The sequence below is a fragment of the Nycticebus coucang genome, chromosome 4 (genome assembly GCF_027406575.1).
Source record: "Nycticebus coucang isolate mNycCou1 chromosome 4, mNycCou1.pri, whole genome shotgun sequence".
Taxonomy (NCBI): Eukaryota; Metazoa; Chordata; class Mammalia; order Primates; family Lorisidae; genus Nycticebus; species Nycticebus coucang.
In genome coordinates, this window is record NC_069783.1 from 67,696,380 (window position 1) to 67,723,702 (window position 27,323).

General features: G+C 40.0%; 1 protein-coding gene across 1 annotated transcript in view; it reads left to right on the top strand.

Moving 5' to 3' along the window:
• ANTXR1 (ANTXR cell adhesion molecule 1) overlaps positions 1 to 27,323 on the top strand; it is a 265,145-nt gene that overhangs the window by 65,955 nt on the left and 171,867 nt on the right. Inside the window, exons 7-9 of the mRNA XM_053588536.1 lie at positions 5,213 to 5,281; positions 7,025 to 7,105; positions 20,302 to 20,362. Of these exons, the coding sequence (XP_053444511.1) occupies positions 5,213 to 5,281; positions 7,025 to 7,105; positions 20,302 to 20,362 (211 nt within the window). The remainder of the gene's footprint in view (positions 1 to 5,212; positions 5,282 to 7,024; positions 7,106 to 20,301; positions 20,363 to 27,323) is intronic.

Sequence of the window (27,323 nt, forward strand, 5' to 3'; positions counted from 1 at the left end):
AATTTAAGTCCTTTATCCATCTTGAATCAATTTTTGTGAGTGGGGAAAGGTGTGGGTCCAGTTTCAGTCTTTTACATGTAGACATCCAGTTCTCCCAACACCATTTATTGAATAGGGGGTCTTTCCCCCAAGGTATGTTCTTGTTTGGTTTATCAAAGATTAGGTGGTTGTAAAATGTTAGTTTCATTTCTTGGTTTTCGATTCCATTCCAAGTGTCTATGTCTCTGTTTTTGTGCCAGTACCATGCTGTCTTAAGCACTATGGCTTTGTAGTACAGACTAAAATCTGGTATGCTGCTGCCCCCAGCTTTATTTTTGTTACAGAGAACTGCCTTAGCTATACGGGGTTTTTTCCGGTTCCATACAAAACGCAGAATCATTTTTTCCAAATCTTGAAAGTACGATGTTGGTATTTTGATAGGAATGGCATTGAATAGGTAGATTGCTTTGGGAAGTATAGGCATTTTAACAATGTTGATTCTTCCCATCCATGAGCATGGTATGTTCTTCCATTTGTTAATATCCTCTGCTATTTCCTTTCTGAGGAGTTCATAGTTTTCTTTATAGAGGTCCTTCACCTCCTTCGTTAGGTATACTCCTAGGTATTTCATTTTCTTTGAAACTATGGTGAAGGGAGCTGTGTCCTTAATTAGCTTCTCATCTTGACTGTTACTGGCGTACACAAAGGCTACTGACTTGTGGGCATTGATTTTATATCCTGAAACATTACTGTATTTTTTGATGGCTTCTAGGAGTCTTGTGGTTGAGTCTTTGGGGTTCTCTAAGTATAAGATCATGTCGTCAGCAAAGAGGGAGAGTTTGACCTCCTCTGCTCCCATTTGGATTCCCTTTATTTCCTTGTCTTGCCTAATTGTATTGGCTAGAACTTCCAGCACTACGTTGAATAGTAAAGGTGACAGAGGACAACCTTGTCTGGTTCCAGTTCTAAGAGGAAAAGCTTTGAGTTTTACTCCATTCAGTAAAATATTGGCTGTGGGTTTGTCATAGATAGCTTCAATCAGTTTTACAAATGTGCCACCTATGCCTATACTCTTCAGTGTTCTAATTAGAAAAGGATGCTGGATTTATCAAATGCTTTTTCTGCATCTATTGAGAGGATCATGTGATCTTTATTTTTGCCTCTGTTAATATGGTGGATAATGTTTATAGACTTGCGTATGTTAAACCAGCCTTGCATCCCTGGGATGAAGCCTACTTGATCATGATGAATGACTTTTTTGATGATAAGCTGTAATCTATTGGCTAGGATTTTGTTGAGAATTTTTCCATCTATATTCATGAGTGAGAGTGGTCTGAAATTCTTCTTTATGTTTGGGTCTTTTCCTGGTTTTGGTATCAGGGTGATGTTTGCTTCATAGAATGTGTTGGGGAAGATTCCTTCTTCCTCAATTTTTTGGAATAATTTCTGCAGTACAGGAATAAGCTCTTCCTTGAAGGTTTGATAGAATTCTGGAGTGAAGCCATCTGGACCAGGGCATTTTTTGGTTGGAAGATTTTTTATTGTTTCTTTGATCTGAGTGCCAGAAATTGGTCTGTTCAGGAGCTCTATTTCTTCCTGGCTGAGTCTAGGGAGAGGGTGTGATTCCAAATATTGATCCATTTCTTTCGCATTGTCAAATTTCTGGGCATAGAGTTTCTGGTAGTATTCAGAGATGATCTCTTGTATCTCTGTGGGATCAGTTGTTATTTCCCCTTTATCATTTCTGTGAGGTTACTAGAGATTTTACTTTTCTATTCCTCATTAGTCTGTCCAATGGTTTATCAATTTTATTTATTTTTTCAAAAAACCAACTCCTTGTTTCATTAATTTTCTGAATGATTCTTTTGTTTTCAATTTCATTGATCTCTGATTTGATTTTGGATATTTCTTTTCTTCTACTGAGTTTAGGCTTAGATTGTTCTTCTATTTCCAATTCCATAAGATCTCTTGTGAGATTGTTGATGTGCTCTCTTTCTGTTTTTCTAATGTAGGCATCTAAAGCGATGAATTTTCCTCTCAAAACTGCTTTTGCAGTATCCCACAGGTTTTGGTAGCTTGTGTCTTCATTGTTGTTATGCTCAAGGAAGTTAATGATTTCCTGTTTTATTTCTTCCTGCACCCATCTGTTATTCAACAGAAGATTGTTTAATTTCCATGCCTTTGGGTGGGGTCGAGCATTTTTGTTAGAGTTGAGTTCCACCTTTAGTGCCTTATGGTCTGAGAAGATACAAGGTAAAATTTCAATTCTTTTGATTCTGTTGATATTTGTTTTGTGTCCCAGGATATGATCAATTTTGGAGAATGTTCCATGGGGTGATGAGAAGAATGTATATTCTTTATCTTTGGGATGGAGTGTTCTATATGCGTCTATCAAGCACAGTTGTTCTAGGGTCTCATTTAAGTCTCTTATATCCTTGTTTAATTCTGTTTAGAGGATCTGTCCAGCTCTGTAAGAGGAGTGTTAAGGTCCCCTATTATTATGGTATTATCAGATATCATATTGCTCAGACTGAGTAAGGTCTGTTTCGAGAATCTGGGAGCATTTAAATTGGGTGCATAGATATTTAGAATTGAAATGTCTTCTTGTTGTATTTTTCCCTTGACCAATATAAAGTGACCATCTTTGTCTTTTTTGACTTTAGTTGCTTTAAATCCACATGTATCTGAAAATAAGATTGCAACTCCTCTTTTCTTCTGAATTCCATTTGCCTGAAAAATTGTCTTCCAACCCTTGACTCGGAGCTTTAATTTGTCTTTTGAAGCCAGGTGTGTTTCTTGCAGACAGCAAATGGATGGCTTGTGTTTTTTAATCCAGTCAACCAATCTATGTCTCTTCAGTGGGGAATTCAAGCCATTAACATTTATTGAGATAATTGATAAGTGTGGTAGTATTCTATTCGTCTTATTTTGTGAGAGTCCATTGCTTAGTTTTATCTTTTGCATCAGTGTGGAGGTTAGGTTCTGTCCTTTAATTTCTGAGTTCTTACTTTGCTGCTGATCCATTGTGGTGGTCAGTGTGCAGAACAGGTTGAAGTATTTCCGGTAGAGCTTGTCTTGTGGCGAATTTCCTCAATGTTTTTATATCCGTAAATAATTTGATTTCTCCGTCAATTTTGAAGCTTCGCTTAGCAGGGTACAAAATTCTGGGCTGAAAATTGTTCTGTTTAAGTAGATTAAAGGTAGATGACCATTGTCTTCTTGCTTGGAAAGTTTCATTAGAGAAGTCTGCGGTCACTCTGATGGATTTGCCCCTGTAGGTCAACTGGCGCTTACTCCTGGCAGCTTGCAGAATCTTTTCTTTTGTCTTGACTTTGGACAGGTTCATCACAATGTGTCTTGGAGAAGCTCGGTTAGAGTTGAGGCGACCTGGGGTCCGATAGCCCTCTGAAAGCAGTGTGTCAGAATCTTTGGTGATATTTGGGAAATTTTCTTTTATAATATTCTCTAGTATGGCTTTTATTCCTCTGGGGCATTCTTCTTCCCCTTCTGGAATTCCTATAACTCGTATGTTGGAACGCTTCATAAAGTCCCATAATTCTGACAGTGAATGTTCTGCTTTCTCTCTCTTCTTTTCTGCCTCTTTTACTATCTGAGTTATCTCAAAAACTTTGTCTTCTACCTCTGAAATTCTTTCTTCTGCATGGTCTAACCTGTTGCTGATACTTTCCATTGCATCTTTAAGTTCCCTGATTGACTGTTTCATTTCCTTCAGCTCTGCTATATCCTTTTTATATTCTTCGTATCATTCATCTCTGATTTGATTCTGTTTTTGGATTTCCTTTTGGTTATTTTCCACTTTATTAGCAGTTTCCTTCATTGTTTCCATCATTTCTTTCATTGTTTTCAACATGTGTATTCTAAATTCCCTTTCTGTCATTCCTAACATTTCTGTATAGGTGGAATCCTCTGCAGTAGCTACCTCATGGTCCCTTGGTGGGGTTGTTCTGGACTGGTTCTTCATGTTGCCTGGAGTTTTCTGCTGATTCTTCCTCATGAGTGATTTCTATTATCTGTTTCCTTGCCCTAATTTTCCTTTCACTTCCTCTTGCTCTTTAAGTTCTCGTGCCTGTGGAAGTTGCGGGCGGGTTTAGACGGATTGAACACATGGGACCACTTGCCGGTTTTCCACTGTTTTAGTCCTCCTCTTGGGGTCCAGAAGTCTCTCGCTGACTCCCTGTATCCTCTCAGGGGTGATGATAGGCAGATCCCACCAGCCAGAGATGCCTGGAGTCCTATCTCCCCAGACTCACGGTGCCCAGATGCAAGGAAGCTGTTATTCGGCTGCCATCTTGCTCCGCCCGCCCTGTGAACTGTTTCCGTGTTCTTGGACTTGGCACTCAGTTGAACTGCCTTGGGGAGAGCTTGAGCAGGAGTGTGGAGAACTTTGGGCAATGTCTGGGGCCCCAGACTGAGCCAGTGGTGCAGGAAGCCATTGTCGGATTTCCAGTTTTTATTTTATATTTTGAAACACCGGAAAGCAAATACAAGAGCCTTTAATAAATCAAATATTAAATTCTAGTCAAACCTGCATGATTTTATGTTGCACTCTCAATACTTAATTTTAGAGATGGTCCCGTGGGTTTACATATTTAAATATGGACCACGATTTCCAGATCATTAAACCAGTTTATTCCGTAGTAGTGAAAAAAGCCCTTTCCCAACTTGTGCTGACATTAATGAGTATCCACATTGTTCTAGACCTTGGGTGGGGAATTCTGCATATGTTTTCCCCTTTAATCCCCAGTACACTATACAGAACAAAGCCAGGTGTCAAACCCAGCTATATGGGGTTCCAAAGGCCGTATTCTTTCATGATACCATGCTGCAATTACAAGCAAACAAAAGTGTATGAATAAAAATCCATCAGAAGAATAGAAAAGGTAATCATTTCCCTATAATATTTGGCTTATCTTAGCCTGCAGTTTCCCTGTCCTCCCTTTATCTGTCAAAGCCCTTCACAAGGATTCTATTTCAGTCTATCTTTTTCAACCCTTCCCCGTCGAAGTAATTACTTCCCTCAGGTCCACCATTAGAATGTGGTGTCCACTGAAGTGTGAGCCTCTTGGAAACAGGGATTGCCGTCTGCTGTGTGACATTTGGCACACTGTAGCTGCTCATTAAATATCTTATTATTGAAGTTAATCAGGCAAATCCAAGAAGTGTCTGTTGGTCGCTGTTTCTCTTTCTAATTTCCTTTCTTTCCTTGACCCAGGCTAATAGATCCCGAGATCTTGGTGCCATCGTGTACTGTGTTGGTGTGAAAGATTTCAATGAAACACAGGTATGTCACGGATTTCCTGAGGTCTGGAGAAGGCTAAGTTTGTGAATGATGGAGAATATGTACAGTCAGGACAGAGGGTCCATCAGCAGGATAAATACCCATTTGATAAGTTATCTTTCTAGAAATGCTATGCAGGAGTTACTGGACGTGGAAAGATGTGAAGTCATTTGTTGATGCACTTGGGGTCTTCAATGTTAAATTGCCAAAATGTAAAAAAAGATCTGAACTAACATGGAAAACCTGTTTTATTTAAAAACTTAATTTGGTAAGTATTTTTTTAACCCTAACAACAAATCTTCCTTTTACACATTAAAAATGCGATGCATTTTGAAAGTAAAAATATGGAAAAAAATGGGACAAGTAGGCAAAAAGAAGTGTGTACAAAGCATACCTAAACAAATTGTAAAAACTTGCTAACAGCCTAAATAAGTGTTCCTCAATGTAGTTCATAATTTCATTTTGTTTTAATAGCATAGCAAAATGCTCAGGATATATTGTTAAGTGAATAAAATGGGATTACAAAGAAGTGAGAATAGCATGTGCCCACTTTTAAAATAAATATATGTGTACTTGTGTAGAAAAACTATGAAGATCGGTATCAATCAAATTGTTAATAAAGACAGATGGATGGATAATGAGTAATCTTTGTTTTCTTTTTACTTTAACTATCTTGGATTTTCCCAAATTTTTGCAAGAGTAAGTATCACTTTCTCAGTCAGCAAAAACAAACAAACAAACAAAAAAAGACATTATTTTTTGAACCTTACATTGCTGGCTCTGACTCTGACTATGGCAATCACAGAACTACACAGAGATTTGAGCATAATTAAGCTCAGAGATCAGCTTCTCCTTGCCCTTGGTCCTTAGCTCCTTATAGTAGCAGCAGCCCAACCAATGCAAAGCCCATTTTATTTTATTTTATTTTATTTTATTAAATCATACCTGTATACATTAATGCAATCATGGGGCACCATGTGCTGGTTTTATATACAATTTGAAATATTTTCATCAAACTGGTTAATATAGCCTTCCTGGCATTTTCTTAGTTATTGTGTTAAGACATTTATATTCTACATTTAGTAAGTTTCACATGTATCCTTGTAAGATGCACCACTCATTAAGAAAAGGGCCTTTAGCAGTGCCTGTGGCTCAGTGAGTAGGGTGTCGGCCCCATGTACTGAAGGTGGCAGGTTCCAACCCAGCCCTGGCCAAACTGCAAAAAAAAAAAAAAAAAGAAAAGGGCCTTTAGTAATCGGTGGGACCGAAGGCCCTTTTCTTAATGAGTTGTTTGGGTGATAGGTTAGGCTCCCACTCACTGGCCTTACCAAAGCTTGAATTTATTTTTAAAGTTGCTCTGAAAGGAAACTTGAGTCTGTTTGATTTGAATAAAGTTACCAATAGGAATTTGGGTGAATGGAAGAAAAATAAGCCAATGGCCTATCCCTAGATTTATAAGACTATCAACTCAGGCCAAACGTTCATCAGGCCGGGCCCGCTTAACCTCTCCTCCCAAAAAGAACAGTATTAAAACAAACATAAAAGCTGAAACTGACCCTCGGGGCCTGCTCTGGAGAGGCTGCTGGTAAGCTCATTGTTACTGAAGGCTTTTCCGAGAGGCCCCTGCGCCCAGTGAAGTCCTCCTGGTCCTTTGAGTTCTGGAAGGTTGAGTCCCCTGACCCCAGTGGCTTTCCTAAATTTCCCATGTCCAAGCCTGACACTTCCGTGTGTTCGCTGTGTTCTCAGCTGGCCCGGATCGCAGACAGTAAGGATCATGTGTTTCCTGTGAATGACGGCTTCCAGGCTCTGCAAGGCATCATCCACTCAGTGAGTAGAGCACTTTCTCTGAGACGGGACGTCCAGGCACCTTCTGCCTGCCCCGTCTGCTCCTAGTTCTCCAGTTCATCTCTCCAATGCTGGTGTTTTTCTACCTGAGAGAACATCTTTTCATATATCTTAGTGTTTGCCACGCCCGCCTCTCCCTTCTGCCTTTCATGCGTGTCTTTTCTCATTCTCATGTGCCATTTCTACCCTACAATGGAAAATTAAAACTTGAGTGGAACCTTGCTTTGCCAGTGGGCCAAACTTCAGACGGCCCTCTCAGGTTGCTTACGGGGCATACCATAGCAGCCTGTGTTCAGTCAGGCTGGGAAGGCTTCAACGACCTCCACTTTCCCGGCTACCTCTGAGCACAGGCTGCCTCCAGAGCATTTGCAGGCCAGACCTAGATCACTCCTATGGGAGGCACTTTAGACCAGGCACTCTTCTTCATAGCTTTGGAAAACACTGTCTGGTCTGTGATCTGGGAAGCAGCCTGGGCCTCAGGAATTTCTTAAATCTCCCCAGGTGAGTCTAATGTGGAGCCAAGGTTGAGAACACTACTTTAGATGGATAATCCCAAATGACGTGCTCCATTGTTCTTTGGAAAGTCACCAGCCCTCCTTTCCACACACAGGTAGCTTTTCTGGATGGTCAACAGGATGTTGGCTTCCAAGTCTCTCTTTTCTCCCTTCTACACAAAGGCCAGACCCTTGGAATATCAGATGCTGATCTTTAAAGCCTCAGCCGCAAGCCAGTGTACATACTATCTCTGTGATATCCTGAGGTGGTATGGCTTCCACCTTTAGGTTTCGTGACCAGGCAGGCATCCCACAGTCTTCCCTAGAAGCTCACCAGGCTCCAGACTTTGGGTCCAGGGTGCAAATTCAGAGCTCAAAGGATCACTGCCCTCTTATGATGTCAAGGGATCTTGACCCAAGGGTTAGGAGCTGGGGGCTCAGAATCTGCCAGCTTCCTCAGACAAACCTAGGAGACCTCTGGCATGGCTGGGCCTCCATGCTGCCTCTCCCTTTAAGGATTCCTGGGACCTGCGACAGGGTGGAAAGCAGAATGAGAAGAATCTCAGAGCTAGTTAGCACAGTGTTTAAATGCTGGCCTATGTATTTACCACTTACAGATCCTTGGACATTCTTTTCTTGTTTGGAAAAAGGGACTTATGATAAGATTTACATCATAGGCTTATTTGAGGATTACAAGGATTACTAATGAAAATACCTAGTATTTTTGCAGACATATGATAGGTACTTGAAGCATGTGAATAATTTTCTCTTCTGCTTCCCTTTTCTATCATATGATGGGCAATAATATCAGCTTCCATTGATCTTCTAAGTTGTGTGTGTGTGTGTGTGTGAATCATGTTTGCAATACCTAACCCCAAAAGATACTATTGCAGTCAGTTTGGGATGAGTTGAAAGAATCTGCCTATTTTAAATCTCTATTTTTTTAAAATAAATGTCCCAGGTATACTTTTAGAACATTGATATATGTGGCTTTAAGTTTTCAGAGTTGTAAAAAAGAATCTCAGCTCAGGTTGGGAATTCTTACCTTACATATGTACAGATATCAGTTGTCTCATTTAAGATGTGTTTGTTTGCAAAGAATAAAAACACACTCAAACTACCTTAGCCAGAAACTAGAAATTATTGATAGGTTAGGAAAGTATCAAATGCAATTATGGGTCCACAGATGAAGGGATCTTGCTCTAAACTATTTCTAGGGTCACTGTGGCAGACTTGACGATGTAAAAACAAGAACTATAATAACTACATAAAACAACAACCCAAGAAATGAAAAAACATGATTAGCAGCGGGATTTAGGGCTGATGAAGAATCCTTTAGAGACTCAGAGGGGGATTATTTTGAGCAGGAGCCTGCAAGGAACACCTTGAGTCATTGCAAGACCAGGGGAGGGTGGTGGGTAGCACCAAGGGAGAGATGACCTGTCCTCAGGCCACAGGCTGGAAAAGAGCAAAGCATGTTCAAGGGACAATAGCAATAACTATCTACCTGGAAGGACAGTTTGGGTAAAGGAGCAATAGTAAATAAGCCTGGACATAATCAGCATATGGGCAATGGGTATCATCGCTGAAACAAATGAGATTTAGGAAGATTGTCTGATGGCAGTGTCAGTGTACATAGGAAAGAGACTGGTGGCACCCAGAGGCAGTAGCCCAATCAAGAGGCGGTCATCCTGCCTTCACATGGCTGGATTCCCAACGGAGACAACTCTTAATCTGTTCAAAAATTCTTACGAGCCGTACACTTAACATCATCCAAGAGTTGGTTGCTACACAAATAATTATAATCTTTGCATCTGCATGAATCAGGTTGTCCTTGAATATTTCAACCTTAGCAACTCACTCAAATTGAACAGGAGTCCAGATGTTTGTAAAAGCCCCCCCAACCCCCAAATGGAAATAACTCCAAAGATGTTAAAGAAATTCTAGCAAAACAGTCTCCAACAAAGGGTAAAAAAAAAAATTGAGACTTAAAAGTCTCCAGACTTTTAGCTGAAGATAACATTCTTGCGAGCTTTTATCTGGGAGTTATGCTCGTGGTTTTGATCCTTCCAGTACTTGAAACCCATGTTTATGGTAGTTGTTCATTGGTTTCCCTGGACAGAGAAACAGGGATAAGCACAGCAGTCTCATCTTTCTCAAATCAGACAGAAGTGATTATGGCCTAAAAGTTGGCTATTTTTAAGAAGTAGGTTCATTTCCCCTTTTGGATACTGAAAATAAAGCTCTCAACCCCCCACCCCCATTTGAAGCATCTATTCCTGCTTGTTTCCCATGGATATTGTTTTGTTACTGGTTATTTTCTCATAAAATAGGACTGGGCTTAATTATCCAAAAACGATTGCAGAGCAGCCTCTAGAAGCTCAACAAGTTCATAAACTTTCCTGCCCATAGAGCCTATATCTTTTGCTGATATCTTTAAACTTCAGATCAAGATGCAGGAGCTAGTATTTATTCTTTAATCAAATACTCATTAAAAACCTTTTGCAGTGGGCTCTGTCCATTTGGTAATAACTAAAGCAGGTAGAGACCCTGTCCTGGGAGAGCTTATAATCTAGTGGGAGAGACACATAAAAACAAGTAAATAAATATATATATGTAATTAAAATTGTGATGAATTGTGTAAAAGAAATAATATGATCCTGACATTAAAAGGATTGACAAAGAATCCAGGCTCCTTTGAAGAGATGAACTGAAAGATGAAATGGGAGCGTGGATAGAGTGTTCTCAGCAGAGAATGGCTCTAAGATGGTGCATAGGAGAATGAAAGAGCAACGCTTAAGGTAAGAGTGGACAAAGATGAAGCAAAGAATTTGGCAGAGGCTACATCATCAGACCTTCGAAGGCCATGGTATTTACTCCCAGGACAATGCGGAGCTATGGCCAAATACAGAGTGACAACAGAGCAATCAGGCTTGAAATCAAGTCTTGGGAAACCTACACATCATGTCATTTTATCTATATCCTATATGGGTAATGAATGATTAAATGCTCAGAATCAGTAGGCCTATGAAGAAAAAAAACTACTGTGACTTACTGAGCATGTCTCCACCAGCTCTTCCAGTAGGCACTCCACTACCCCTCTCTGAAGAAGGATTTATTATTATTATTTTATAGGTGAAAAAGCTGAGGTGCAAGAAGGTTGGACTGGCTGCCCTCTCATAATGGTGGAGCGGGAATTCGAACACAGGTCTGGCTCCAGAACTCTTGTCCCTTCCATGACACTAGCCATTAATGTCAGGAAAAGGCAAAATCACTGAATTACCAAGGGCCGATTACTCCAGGCTTAGATTCACCAAGTCCCCAGATTCTCTGCTTCCTCAATCTAATACTTGCGGTTTGATGTTTTTACTGTTCTTCAATCCTCTCTCCACCAGGAAGAATTACTTATGTGTCTAGTTTGTGTAGTGTTTTATTTTTCCAAGTGCTCTCATTTGTTTTCCATTTTAGTTTTTCAACTGCAGAACATGGGGGGAAAGCTGAAGAAAATTTAACAGCTACTAGAGAACTTACTTGAGGACCAAACATTGCCCCTTTATGCCATTTAAAAATCATAACAATGCTGTGAAGTAAATATTGTTGTCTCCATTTCACACATAAAGAATCTGAAGCTCAGGTAACCTGCCTAAGACCACACAGCTCTAAGGAGGAATGCAGGATTGGAACCCAGTTCCATGACTCCAGAGCCCCTGCTGTCCCCTGCCCCTACAGACTTAGGAAGGTTAAAATAATAAAAGGCCACCATTTGGTGAGTTCTTACTATATGCAGGCACTGCACAAACGGTTTTACATGCTCATTTCCTCAAATCCTCAGAAGCTCCACTTGATATAGATATTATTATCCCTTTCTTACCTCTACTGTAGAGATTGACTACCTTGTCCAAGGCCACACTGCTTAGTGGTAGTGATCAGAGTAGACCCGGATCTGTCTAGAACACCCACAATGTGAATGGCCTCTGTGCTCTACTGAATAACGTGGACAGGCCAGAAGCAGCTGCATTCCAGAGAAGAAGACACTGAAGACCACAAATGTGAAATGCCTGATGCTTGATTGTAGCAGAGGCAAGACCAGAACCCGTGTGGCCTGATCTGAATGCATAGTGGGTAGGTGGGGGAGCTCTTTGTCTTTACTAGGGTGGAGAACACTGCCCAAAATTGCAATTACTGCTCAGTGTGTGAAGTGCCATCACCACAAGAAGCTGGCCACTTGACACAGGTTCAGAGGAACATCTTCCCTTCCACGCTTGTGTGGTACTCTATCTCCATGGACCATGATGGTTTTCCTGCTCAGTTTTGCACCATATAATGATAAAATTTTAAGAAAAACTATGGATGGTTAGAAGATTGTAACCCTGGAAGCTGGTACAACTGTAAAGGAGAAAACTACTCTTTTTGCCTTCTCTTAATGTGGCTTCTTCAGGGAATTTACACTGACCACAACTGGTGAATTTCATATCAGCCCTCAAGTGAAACCATGAAGCAAAGGTTCAGCAAGGGTCCTGGGTCTTTGCCTTTTCAGATGTGCTTCAGACAGTGAAACAGGAACCTACAGAAAACTGGATTCAGATAACCCTGAAACAGGTCAGCAGCAGTTTTGAATTCCCACACTTGGCCCGGTCTCAGTGATGCCAACTCCTCCTCCTAGCTGTCCCTACTTGCTGTGCAATTGAGGACAGTTTTGGGAACCAGGAACACTATCTATGAGGAGAGCCCACAGTTGCTGGCACCAAGTCAGCTCTGTGTAGGAGCATTTCCTTGGAATAAATACTGAAGCCTACTTTAGACTGCCTATTAATGAGAGGGTGAGTCAGCACTAGAGCTTTCTGCATGTTGGATCAACAATAAACAAGTATTGAGCAAACCCAACTATGTTTACAAGGATTTCTTGCAAGCTTTGCCATGAACATCCTTGTTATCAAGAATACTGTAAGAGTAATGAAACTGAGGAATAAATCCATTTCATGGCATATATAAATTTATTTTATTTATGGAAATCAGATCCTGTGCTGATTTCTCTCTTCCACTCACAGGAAGATGGAAGATACCTAACCCTCTCATCTAGCTCAGGCCAGAGCAAAGCTGTGACAAAAGGCAAAGTCAGTCTTCCAGGTTCCCCTTACACCCCCTCTTCCAAGACCCCACCTGGAACTAAGAGTTTCCTCCAATCACAATCTATGTCTTATTCCCACAGTCCTGGAAGAAAAGGGGGACTGACTTTATTCAACTAATTGTCTCATGCTAGGGCTTGTAGATGGCAAGGCACATTTCAGCCGCAGCAGCTCTTTTTCTTAAATCTGATTTACTAGTCATCAGAGGGAGCCCCCTTCCCTTCCTTTGCCCATCGGAACCTATCTGCAGGCCTGCCTCAATCTCAAGGCGTTGCTCAGAGTCCTGGTCTCCAAGGAGCCTGCCCTGCTCTCTCCTCCACCATGAGCTCTCCCTAGAGGCACCAATTACTGGAACCACTCACTTGGCACTTGGATTTCTTCCACGCTACATGCCATAGGTCAGATGCTCAGTTGTGCAGTCACAGAGACCGTCCCACATATCATGTTTCTTATGGTGTCCAGCACTGTGCTTTGCATACTTATCAATCATGAAGCAGCCAAAAGGACTGTACAGCCTCATGGGAGGCCTACTCTGTACGACACATGGGCAGTTTTGTGGCTCTGTTTCTTGTAAAATCCTCTCAGTCCTTCCCTCGCCCTCTCTTCCAAGGTTGGAACCTATAAAAGATGGCATTTGGGGCTCCGTTCACATTAGCAGGCCTAGACAGAAAACATAAATAGAATCAACTATAATTTCTGCAGTGAGCAGAAAATCTTTTTCAGAAAAATCATTTGCCTCAGCAGTCTTTAATTAGACTCAGACTTTGCAGATGTGCAGGCCAGGCATGATTTCTGTTCAGCTTATTAAAAAGTCCAAATGGAATAAAAATTACCATACCTCGAAAAGACTACAAAGATGACAGAGGGGCCTATTAAGTTAATCCCAGATCATCACTACTCCTCCTGCAGCTCCTTGTCCTGTGTCCAGGAATCTGGTGAGACCTATTATAAAAGCAACAGCAGAGTTTTGGAACAAAGTCAACTTCCACGGGGGGCCACTCACTTCATATGCAGGTTAGCATGTGAAGGTCAGCAAGCTCTTCTTACTAAATAACCACGTTTGGAGTTCACAGCTCTCTGAGCTTTTCTGCTGAAAACATGACAGAAAAGTGGTTTAGGAGGAGAAAAGTGAATTTCCTCACTCTCAGAACATTGTTTGGCCTACACTCCTTCAAACCAGATTCTCATTGAGTGTGAAACTAACAGAGGAGAGTAGCATCTATTTAAGCACTTTGGGTGCCCTCTCTCAGACAAAAACTTTGGCATGCTTTTAGGATAAGCTCTATTGTTTAAAAATCCAGAAACCCTTTTAAAATGTGCTTTTTTGCGTGTAAGAGTATTTACTAGGTATAATGTGTTAGTACACTTAAAATCACAATTGGATCCCAGAGAGATGTGTGTATAATACTCTATTCTTATTTTAAGGTGAGATTCTGTAACACGAGAATGGATCAAAGATAATGTCCCTTGTTCACAGTAGACATGCCTCTTGGTATGCCTGGTGGAATTAGTGAGAAAAGGAGACTTTTTAACATCTTATAAATATACTATAGATTAAATTGTCTCAAAAAATTCATGGGAGCGACATTGACCGTCTGGAAGGCTCAAATGAACTAGTTGTATGTCCCAAGCTGCCTCGCTGTTTCCAAAAGCAGTGGTCCCCAGGCTTATCCAATGTGCTTTTCAGTCAGCTGTAAGAAATGTGTGTGGCCCTGCAGTGGAAGCTGGAGCCCCACCCACCAAACACAGACCTCTGTGTATTTCCCGAGGAAAGAGGTCTTTTACAAAGCTGCTCAGCTCAGATCTTAGATGGGAGAAATGATGCACTTATGACATTATTGTTTTTTAAAAAATGGAAATGTTGAAATAGTTCTCTTGGGGAGGCAGTTCCCAAATATGGTGGTGCTTAAGAAGAAGAAGGAGGTGTTAATATTGTACAGAATATGGATTTGTATTCAAAAGACCCTGAGATTATATTTACAGGGGAAAAGGGAAGCTAGTATATAATATGCTATAATGTCAGCTTATTAAGTCACATGGGAAGTATGCCATTTATGCATTTATTTATCTAGTATTCATTTAATTCATACTATGTTCCAGGTTAGGCATTGTGAATATAGCCATGGGGGAAAAATAAATCCATTCCTTGCCCTGTAATGTTTATAATCCCAAAAGACAAAGACTAATCAATAATATACACACACAGACACACACATACAAACACACACACACACACATACCGTACTTATAGATGAGGATAAGTTCTATGAAAGATGGTAGTTTATTTTAAAATGTAGTTAGATTCAGAGATACTTCATTGTTCAAATCACTGGCACTTAGGTGGTGTAAGTCATCTTGGTTTTGGAGTGTGACAGAGAGAGAAGTTAAGGAAAACTGGTGGGTTTTAGCCTTAGAGAATTGGACAGATATAATTGACCAAATAGGTTTAACCACGCTTAGACCAGCCTACTTCACATTAAAATCAGAATGCGCCCTTCACAACAAATAAGACACCAAGGAACATGCTCTGGAGGGCTTTGTAAAAGATATGTAGAAGCAAAAAGCCCCTATACCATGGATGTATAAAGGAGACTGGTTTGTTATTAACACACACACACAGTCCTCTAGTAGGAAATGGCCAAATAAATACTGTTTATTTTTCTTTTAAGAAAAAGAAATTAGGTGTGCCTAAGGTAAGGAAAGGGTTCCTCATAACCCTGAACAAATGTTAACAATTCTTTAAGGGCCCTTGAGAAATCTCTGCACAAATTGAGAACTTTATGACAAAGGATATTAGAATTTTAGAATCCAAATAAACAAATGCATATACAATTAGGATTGGTCCACAGTGGTTTTCACTTTCTTTCTTTCTTTCTTTATTTTTGGATTTCATTTTAAATACAGTAGAACCTCCATAGTTAACTACCTCCCTACACTGACCACCTCCTTAAGTTGACCTAATTTTCATAAACTGGACAGGAGCCACATGTACGTATCTGTACAGTAGGCCAAGTTCCTTACATTGACTACCTCCTTATGTTGACCAGTTTGTTACATTCCCTTGAGGGGTCACCTTACAGAGGTTCTATTGTGTATTAAGTAGCTCTTGTCACTTGGCCGAGTTCTTGTACATCTATCTGTACCTCTTTTGCTTCCCCAGTAATATAGCAAGGTGTACACAAGTAATCCTACCAGTAACAACACATTGCATTTATTTAGTTCCTTCTGGATTTCAAACATGCTTTCTCAACTGTTTTCTCTTTGAAATCAGTCCAAAAGTTGGCAGGAAAATAGTACTAACTTGGTTCAGTTTCTTTCAGCAAATACGATGAAACCTGAGGCCAGGCTGGGGGAGGTGATGGAGTGCAAGCACATAAGAACTACAGCCTGTGCCCAAGAGCAGCAGCAGTGGCCCTCGCAATGACAGGCGTGATCCTCACAGGGCTGCTGTTGAATGTGCGTGAGACGTTCTCGAGTGCTTGACTGCTGAGGTCGTTTCTTGGTCCCTTATTTTCACGAAGTACATATGCTGGCTGGTGGCCCAAGGGGTGTTCACTAGCTATAGACCAGTCACATCTGTTCACACACAGTTCTGTCTGTGAGACAAAACCTTGTCAGTTTCCCTTGACCTAACTCTCTCTTTTACTCTCCAATCCAATATGAATTTTATCACTGTAGTCAAGTTGATTTTACAGACTAAGAATCTTTACATTCTGTTACTTCGTTTAACTATCATATAACCCTTTGATATTAGGGTTTTTCTTACCCCATTTTACAGAAGAGGAAGTTGAGATCCAGAAGTTTGATAACTTGCCCAAGTCCACGTGGCCAGCAAGGAATGAGTCAAAATCTATTTTATCTGATTTCAGAGGCCAACTTCTTGATGATAACAGCTACCATTAGTTGAGCGCTTATCAGGTTCCTGGCGCCGTGTGGTGGGCTCTGCCTGTATGACCTCATTTCATCTTCCCAACACAATTTTATGCTAGTAGTTTAGGTAGGGTGGGTACTATTGTTATCCCACTTTTATAAATGAGAAAACAGAGGTGCAGAAAGTTTATGGAACTTACTCAAGGACATAGTCGCTCAAGAGTGAGTTGACCAAAGCAATTTGATTCCAGATTTCAAGGTATTGCTCGAGATGTTAAAATACTTCCCAAAACTGGGATTCAGAAAATTTAGAACATTTGTTGAGGAACATAGGTCAGGTTAAGTACAGGACCATAGCCAAGACCTGACTCTTCACATCAGATTATATTTGAGTCATGCCATGGTCTTAGGCCTTTCTCTTCTACAGACCAATTATACCCTCCCCTCAAAGCCTGTCACCTCTGACATCTCCCCAACCCTGTGCGAGTCCCTGCCACTGCACCTGGTGCCCGTCAGCAATTCCCAATGCTATCTGGACCTTCTCCATGGCTGCTGCTGCCTGTGTGGGGAGGAAGCCTCCACCTCCCCTGCCACCCACACAGCTCCCAGTCCCTAAGATCTCCTGTCTGCTGCAGTTCAGACAAACTGATTACTGTACAGTCTGGGCTGCTAATAACCAAGGGATATTCACCCAGTGCCATAGTGACTTCCTACCTTTTGAAACCAGACATTTCAAACTAATAGAGCCACAGTCTCAGACAAATCCTGCCCATCCCCCTCACTGATAAATTCTACACTATTGGCTGTAATGCATTTCTTCCAGATGTTTTAAGTTAAGATTGGGAAAGCTGTGTTTTTACTGGATTGAATCACAGCACTTGGCTGACATGTTTTGGCCCTTCATATATGTCTTAGATTTATCAGCTAATTGCATACACTTTGAGAGAATAATACAGCGTGTGTGTATTGTGACATACTTTGTTAGTGTATCTTTGTGGTCAAAGATCCACTGATGTTTCCTTCACCCATCTCTGGTTAGGTATTAGAGTTGATTCAAAAAGGTTGGTTCAAACTCAGGAATTACGTGGATGAAAATTTTATGTATGTTTTTGGGGAATGGGAACAGTATTGGTCTAATAGCTCTTTTTTTATTCTTGGACTATTCTGAAATCTTTAGCTGTGCATGATAAAATTATTTATTAGATGTTGAATTCCTGAGGAATTGTATTTAAGACATCAAAAAATAACTATGTTGCTCTAAGGCCACCGTTGAATTAGGTTCTCCTTCTGGGTTAGTTCTGTTTCTTCACACGTGGCCTGTTTGCAGACTTGTGCCTGTGGACAATCACAGCAACCCCCGAAGTGTCCTTTTGGTGGGAAGAACATAATGGTAGCAGGTTGGTCAGGGTTGGGGGCTTGTGGGGAAAGATAGACAACCATCAGAGTCCAGGCAGGCAGTCTGAGATGAGTCCCCATGCACCAGGATCCTAGCAATCCCCAGTTCCAGCTCCCTGCTATGTGCTTAGGACACCAAAGAGACTAGATGGAGCATAGGAAAAGAGAGGGTGGAGAAGCCAGCAGGGAAACACGAGGGCCCAAGATGTATCCTGGGCGTCCCTGATCCCAAGTCAGACTGACAGTGAAAGGAAACCACGTGCTCAGTGTTGACACCAGGCGGCCAGAACAAGGTGTGTGAGGACCACTGACTGACAGATGGGCAAGGGATGTAGGAGTTTGGAATATTCTCTTCCTGCCACACTCAAGATAGGCTCAGGGACTAGTAAGGAAGAAGCGGCTGCTCCCGTGTCTGGCGGGTGGAGGTGTCTGGGTAAGCTCAAGGAAATAAAGCAAAAGCTGAAGGAACAATTTACTTCCAACTGTGGGATCAGGAGGAAGCTGAAAACAAATAAAAGTACAAAAATGCCATGAAATTGTATAGAGTAAAGAGAAAGTAGCTGGAAAAATCTGAATTTTAGAATTGTCAAAAGAAGAAATGCTACTTTTTATGACTTGCAGGTGTATAGAGTTACCTAAAATTCAGGGTTGTAAGACAACCCATTTCTATAAATAAATTATAATGTTTTGGCATCTGTATCTCAGATAAAGGTCTTCTTCAGCATGTTTTTTCATTTCCTTTCACAATGCTTCTCTATAAGGATGCCCAGATTTCTCTCTGGAATGGGTAAATATTATCTCTTCTGAGAAACTGGTTTGTTTTCATTTCACAGATTGAAAAGTTCATAAATATTGTCTGTCCTTTCCATTTGCTACTAGAAACCTTGGAAATAAGTCCACTGTTTGCAAGGAAATAAGCTCCTCACAGCATTTTTTTCTATGTTCTTCTTGCTCCTTACATCATCTTCTCCTGCTTTTCCCTTAATCTGTCCCTCCTGTTTTAAATTATTGCATCTTTTATTCGATTGTGTCTTCTGGTGTATGTGTTACTTAAGCTGGAACAAAGAAGCAGATATAAATACATACATCAATGCAAATGAATGGATGTTTCCCATTGCTAAAGGATGATTTGTTCTCTTACAGACTTTATATTTTATAATTACATCATTAGTTGCTTTAACAAATGCCCCTTTCATGAATACAGAAATGGTTTCCATTAGCCCTCTGAACCTTCTCAAATTCCAGATTAAGTAAGCCCCAAGTAAAGGCACTATATTTGGTTGTAAATTAACTCAGTGTCCTATACTTGTTTAAAATACCTGGCTCACATTCTAGAATCAATATGCAAGAGGCAGGATTCATAAATGGCAGAGCAAAGCTTGAACACTACCAATCAGTTGCCCTGCTCTGGCCAGAAGCCTTAGTTATTAACTTCCTGCACAGTCATGGGGTTCCCCAGACGCCATTAAACCTATAAGACTCTGGTGGACAGGAGTACAATGCCATTAATAAGGCTCCAGGGGTCCTCCTAGGAATGAGGCACAACATACAGTCTTCTAAACTCTTTTCCACAATATCCTTCCAGATCTTTCTTGCAGAAAAGGAGTAATCTGACTGTGCAGCTCCTGTGAAGAGTTGACTCTTTCCATTCTGTCTCCAGCTTTCTCTATTATAACTCTGTTATTTTTTACTTTTCAAGCTCCCTTTATTCCAGTTAAAGAAGTCTGTATGCATTTCTACTTTCTCACTTTGCTCATGTCTTACCCCACCTGGACCCCCACCTTCCCCTTACTCCCCTTCATTTGAACCCTCCCCTTAGCTCCCATATCTAACGTGAGTCCCTTCCAGGTGTACCTGACCCCAGTGATTTCGCCGTGAAATCCAGAGATCTACCATCTGCCCCTTTGCCCTTGAACGTACCACATATGACCAACCATTATCGTTTATCATTTCAAGTTCAAGTTCCATTTGCACAACTCTGTATTAAACCTCCATGAAACTAAGCCTGGCATATCTTAGGCTCAATAAATGTCTGCCAATGGAACAAATGAATGAATAATTCTATGGCTTTTAGTCACCCAACAGCATCTAGCACAATCTGGCTCATTAAATGTTTGGCATTGATGGTAGTAGTAAAGTTGTTACTCTCTCCCTTACACCTCCCCCTACTGCAATCCAATGTCTTGCACTTTCCTGCCTTCCTATGTCTATCTCAATAGCAATAGCAAAACCATAGTTCTCTCTTTCAACAAAATAAGTTGTGCATTGACTTTTTCATCTCCTCTCCTCCTAGATTTTGAAGAAGTCCTGCATTGAAATTCTAGCAGCTGAACCATCTACCATATGTGCAGGAGGTAAACTGAAATTAAATGCTAATCGCTTTCATACAAATTAATAATATTTTGAGTTCAAATCATGTTTGTTTCCTTGGTGGAGGGGTAAGGGAGTGGAGCAAGAAGGGAGAGGGTAAAAGGAGGAGTAGAAAAGGCTAATTAAATTTGTTTTTGGAAAAACAGAAAAGAAAGAAGCACATGTCCAATGTTTGAAAGTTTGAAAAACGTCCGTACAAATTCTCTCCCTTCATGGGACTTACAAGGGAAGTGTAGACATACTGGATTCCCACATCAATACTGAATACTGAGTCACCATCAATACCCTGCCTCTGGGTAGAAATGGAGTCATCCTTCATCCTCGTGACAGCTGTGCAGATAGGAGACAATCATAGTGTTTAAAAGCCACCCCTAAAATGTTCATATATTGAAGTAGAATTAGGTGGTCTGGCCTTTCTGCACAACTTATATATTGATCCTAACTGTATAATCTACCAGTCCTCACACAATGGTGTGGACATCTCCCAGTAGAGACCCCTCATAATTTTGTCATTAGTATGGGAAATCTCTACTGAATACAAAGAATCGGCCTTCTATGAGTCACAATATTTTCTCTAACTGATCAAAATTGGGGTCTTGCTCTTATTTTGTACTATCACTGACTGCCTAAAACGTCAAACATGCTAGCTCTCTCATATAATTTCTGACAAGTTTCCCATCACTCTTCTTTTGTTCATTTAAAAGGTATTGTTAAGTACTTGCCAGGCACTATGCAAGGTGCTGGAGATATGAAAAGAATAGACTTTGCATGAGTCCAGAAACTTACTGTTGAGAGTTCAATGTTGGTATCACCTTTTTGCCTCCCAATATTAATACCAGTTATTAATTTATCAACAGAAAACATGTTATACAACCCTGATAAGATAGTAAGCATTGAAGGAAGAACTTTCAGGCCTTTTCAGACACTATACATTTCAATGTTTATGGCATATTTTATTGGCATACATGAGAGAATCCCTTGAGGATTTCATCCCAGTTTTTTGGCTGTCTTTTAGAACAGCTGGAAGACTTTCAAGGAGTTAGATGCATTGAATAATCTGTGCCAAGAGCAAAACATTATGTATGTATGTAAATATATGCAGTTGTTAGCAACAGATGGTGACTATCGGAGACATGTATTAATTTCCCAAAGAAAGACAATCAAAAGAGATTACCTACTAACCTTCAAATAAATTGCTCCCTAGCAACAGAGATGACAGAGGTAAATCCAGAAAAATCTCTTTGAGAAAAAGAATTCAGAAATCATATGTTTGCAAAATTGACAGAAACATGCAACCACATGACCACAGTGCCAAGACCTGATAGGGGCCTATCAGTTAGGCTTCATACGCTTCAAGGCACCTCTGGGCTTTCTGCACTTCAGGTAGAGTAAATAAATGGGATATTTAGATTCATTAAATCTTGTGTAGCATTTATAAGTATAACACATTTTTAATAGCTACCTAATGTTAAAATAGTTAGAAAACAAGGAGTTCCTTAATTGTGCAATTATCCCATTCATGAAGAAAACCAAGACTTTCAATTTAGTAATCCTTTTGTGTGTGCTGCAACCTTGTAATGAATCAGAAAGTCTAAAGACACCATAATTTCTGTCACTTCACTAGCATGGTCAGTTCTAGATTTCTGGCACACAGAGAAGGAACTTTATTTCTCTCCACTTCCCACTGCCCAGTAGGGTATCTGGCACTTAAGAAGTGATCAGTAAACATTGACTGAATGTCTTGATACCATCAAAAAACAAAATTGCAGATGTTTGCCTCTTTGACCCTTCTTAACTCCTCTCACCTAACCACATGAAGTTAAAAATCATACCTTTGAGGACGGCGCCTATGGCTCAAAGGAGTAGGGTGCCCCATATGCCGGAGGTGGCAGGTTCAAGCCCAGCCCCAGCTAAATTGCAAAAAAAAAAAATCATAACTTTGAACTGTCTAATTAAAATAAGACAAAATTAGATATGAATAGCAAAAGATAGAACACAACCAAAAATAAAAATAAAAATCTTAACCACTTGGGCAATAGAAAAATTCTAGACTGAAAAAGTAAACTAAAGTCTCCTTTACATACCATTAAGAAGTTTGAGACAATTAAAACACCACATAGGTAAACTAAACGAACATAGCACAGAAATACCAGAGTTCATAAGATCTGGTCCTTATCATAGATATTTATATGTTTCTTATTAAATGAAAAATAAAAAGAAAGAATTAAGTAAAAGATTTTTTTAAAGCTAAGGAAAATATAAGAAAAGAAGATTAAAATGTATCAATAAGTTTAGACAAATTAAAGTAATTAAATTGATAAACTATTCCAAGGGCTATTTCTTTGGTGGAAATAAACAAATGTGATAAATCCAAGCTAAGGGATCTTTTCAGATATTCTTCAACTCTCTGGCTTATGTGCAATATTTCATACTCTATTTAAACAATAGTTTTCTGTACCAGAGTAAACTATCCAATTCTATTTCCTTTGTTTCTTATCAAGAAAAAATTAACACAAAATGCAATGATGGAAGAAGCTGGCCCTAGGTTTTGAAAAAGGCAGGTTCCTTTATCTCTTGAGTTAGAATCAGAAAGATTAAAATACACTGATCACAGAATAACATTACTAAGAAGAAAATGAAACTTGCAGAAGATAGCCTTACATCCTTCTGCACACAAAGTTACATCAAAAGTTCTCACATGCATTTCCTGCAAGGTCTATTGTTGACAATTCTCTGGGGATAAGCATGGCTTTCCTGAAGCATGAAAACCTATTTCATTTTCTGCACTACAAATGCCTGTTCAGTAGAGCAAGGCATAGCCCCTCTGTGATTTTCACTGGGCTACTTCAAGGATCCAGGGATTTTCCAGGGATTTAGATGAAAGTGCTTTGAAGAGCATAAATAATTTTGCAAAAACAAGATGCATTATTATCATCAGCATCACTTTAATAAAAATTAAAAGGCAAATTAGAATCATGATGCTGATAACATCATGTCTAGATGAGAAAAGCATGCCTGTGTGTTTCTTCACTGAAAGAAACTTGGGGAGGACATTGACAGAGTTCAGAGTATCTACAAAATGCTCAATTAACTCAGTGATTGAGGGAGACAAAAATCAAGCAAATAACCGATGGTTCACATCTCTGAAGTATAATGGTGGGATCAAGCCTTAGACAGATAGGTGAAGAAGGTAGAACTTGCTTTCATCAAAAACCTTGCCTCTCAGCCCCATCCCCTCATTGTCTGTGAATCGCTTACTTTGCTTGGCCCCCAGATTAGCCCCTGCTGTGGAACCCCACCCACGCCTGTCCTGCCCAAGACACTCTGCATGACCGTGTTCCCTTAAGACAGTGATCTCAGCTGGCTCTCACCACCAACTCAACACTAGCCACGGTTCTGACAGCAAACAGCTCTTAGCCAGGCAGCAAGATAAGGCACTGGGTAGGCAAGAGAACCAAAACCCAGCACAGCCCTTTGTATGCTGGGCTGTACATAACAAGGTGAAATTTAATGTGGCTAACATAAAGTATTGAACTTGAGTTCATACAGCCAATTTCATGTACAATCAGGTCTAGGGACACCTGACTTAGGATAGTTCATGCAGTGAGGAGGGCTGGGGCCGAAAGGAGTCCAATCATAGCTATCTTGGCAACCAACAAGAATGCCTCCCAACAATCATAACAAAAAAAAAAATGCAATCTCAGGATGCATCAGTAGCCAGCCAGTGTCTAAGTGAAGAGAGCTAATAGTCCTACTACTATATGTCAGAACACATTTTCCAACCCACATTTTCAGAACGACATGTCCTTAGGGGAAGAGCCAATGGATCTAGGAACCTTACTAATAATTTATTCACAGATTCGTTCCGTGTCTTCTTTTCTTGCTTGCTTTTTTTCTTTTCTTGTTTTCCTTCTTTCCCTATTTCTTTCTCCCTTTTTTCCTGCCTTCTTTCTTTTCAACCATTCTTACTGTCTTCTATGTACCAACCAATGTGAAAAGATTTGAGTACAAAAAAGCCCAACCTCCATGAAACTCAACGCCTGCTCTGGGAGATAGTCATATGTTCAAGCAAATTACAAAGCCATGCGTTAAGCATTATAGCCAAAGTCTTCTCAAAGTGCAGTGAGAGCACTAATGAGATTCTTGTGGAATGAGGAAAGACTGAAATAACCACAGAGATTGAGACAAAGAATTGAGATACAAGAACATCTGCAGTTATTTGGAAGATTCCCATGCAGAAAGGAATTATAAGGTTTAGTATGTATAGCTTCAGGGGACCACCATGGAGAGGTTAGGGAGGAATTCAGTGAGGCAAATTTTGGCTTAACACATGCCACTTTTATAACTAAAGCTTTCCAACAATGGCGTGATGGTCTGAACTCTCCACCCATAGAACCACGTGAGCCATGGTGAAAGGGCCATCTGTAACCAGATGCTATCTGGAGGAAACCTCCTTTGGGTCTTCTTTACTTTAGGTTTCTAAATGCATACTTCAGTTGCAGTTAAGGTATTAATGACTGATTTTCTGGAGTACTCCTGGAGCTATTTGCATTTTAACAGGAAGTCTTAGGAGGGAAAAGAAGTGAAGAGAATATCTAATCTGCTGTGATCAAAAAGAATTCCAGTGAATGTTGTGGGTGAAACTCTTTAGGGACAGGGAGGCTTCCCAGAGCTCCTCCACTCTCAGAGGTTATAAACTGCAGCCTACAGGGCATATCGAATCTGCACACTTGTTTTTAAATTTATTGCTAACATTTAAAAATCTGATTTCACCTAAAAATTCAGATTTTCACATTTTCTTGAAAAATCTGACAGCACTAGACCTGTATTTATTACAAGCTAATAATTATTAGGGACCGAATGACTTCCTTTAAAAGAAACATGCACTCTGTCCAGTTCACCATACTCTTTACCATTCTTTTTGTCACTCTATACCCAGCATATGGTTTCCATTTAGCTTTGTGCTATGGCACTGTTCTAAAACACGTCAGGAGTCACCTGCTGTGTGGAGAGCCTTTATGGCACCTTTGATATTACCTGCAGGTACGTAATATCAACTGTTTTCCTTTGAATGTAGACTTTTTATTACAAGTCTGCATATTTTAATTAAAAATCTTTGTAGATTACCCTCTGTGTAATTAGGAAAACTGATCCATGGTTAGTCTGGCCTGCCTAATTTAGCTCCTCTCTAGGAAATGCCCCCTGTGCCAGAGCATAGTCTTCCCCAAGCACAGTCATTTGGCTTCAAATTTGTGTAGTTCACAGCATGCTGTGTAAGCAAGTATTACGGGGAGGAACTAATTGGAATCAACTGTGCAACTTGCAAACTACTCTACATTCGAAGTTCTTGTACTGAGAACCAGAAGTAAGTTGTAATTAGCTCCTCATATTGTCCCTGCAGAAGCAGTTTATTACTCCTATTGTGTTTCCCACTGTTTCTGATAAAACTGAGTGAGGTAGCACAAAAGGAAGGTGAGTTGGGGCTTTACAGTCAGCATTTAGAAATTAGATGCTTAAAACTGACACATTCATGCAATACCAAATAGTGATTTCATTTCTCTCACTTTTCACAGTTTTTCAGAGCACTCATGCCTGGCCATTAGGCACTTCTGAATGGATTATTTAATTCTCTGATTGGTCTTTCCTTGTATTTAAAGATAATTTCTGTATGGGGGAAGGACCCTTTGTGTACTCTTGATGGGAGTTTAAAACAGCATAACTCTTTGAAAAAAGTTTCTTTAAAAATTAAATACATAGCTACCATATGACTTGGTTATTTACCCAAGAGAAAGGAAAATCTATGTCCAAAGACTCAAACGCACAAGTGTTCATATCAGCTCTTTCTTTAATAGCCAAAAACTGTAAACAGTTCATTAACATGTGAATGGATAAACAAATTTTGGTTTATCCATACAACAGAATAATACTCAGCAATAAGAAGCAGTAAACTAGGATGGGCAGAGGGAGGGTAATTGGTGGGATTACACCTATGGTGCATCTTACAAGGGTACATGTGAAACTTAGTAAATGTAGAATATAAATGTCTTAACACAATAACTAAGAAAATGCCAGGAAGGCTATGTTAACCAGTGTGATGAAAATATGTCAAATGGTCTATAAAACCAGTGTATGGTGCCCCATGATAGCATTAATGTACACAGCTATGATTTAATAAAAAAAAAAAAAGCAATAAACTAGGCATAAATCTCAAAATAAGTGTGGATAAAATAATTATTCTGAGTAAACGAAACCAGGCAAAAAAAATTACTTACTGTATGATCCCATTTACATTAAATTTTAGAAAATGCAAACTAATATACAGTTACAGAGATCAGTGGTTGCATAGGAGTGGAAGTGGGGAGGGGCAGGAGGAGAGATTACAAAGCTGCACAAGGAAATTTTGGGGGGTGTGGATGTGTTCACTGTCTTGACTGTGGTATTGTCTCATGATTGTGTACATATGTCAAAACCAGTCAGCTTGTACACTTTATGTGTAAGCTATTCTATTCAATTATATATCACTAAAGCAGTTATAAATTATTAGCTATAACAGAAAAAACTTCTGTAATAATTTAGGCATCAGAAAGCACTTGTTATACATCAGTCTCTGTATTGTAGATGGTATGTGCCCCATTAAGCATCTATTAGGGAGCAAATTCAGACTGACTCACAAGATGAAATATCACCAGGAATAATTTGGCACAAAAGTCTTGGGTGACCAGAGCAAGTAGAGAAAACACAGATCCACAGATGTTCTCATTTTCAGATACAAAGATGACGGGCGATCTTTATCGAGGTAATCTCAAAACTATGTGTTCCACATTTCCAAAAACGAAAAGGGAATAGAAAAGAGAAAAGCAAAGAAATAAAAGAGAGAATAGAATGGACCAAGATTATCAGACCACTCACTGACTTTACTTTTTACTCTTTTTTTTAAATTGAGCT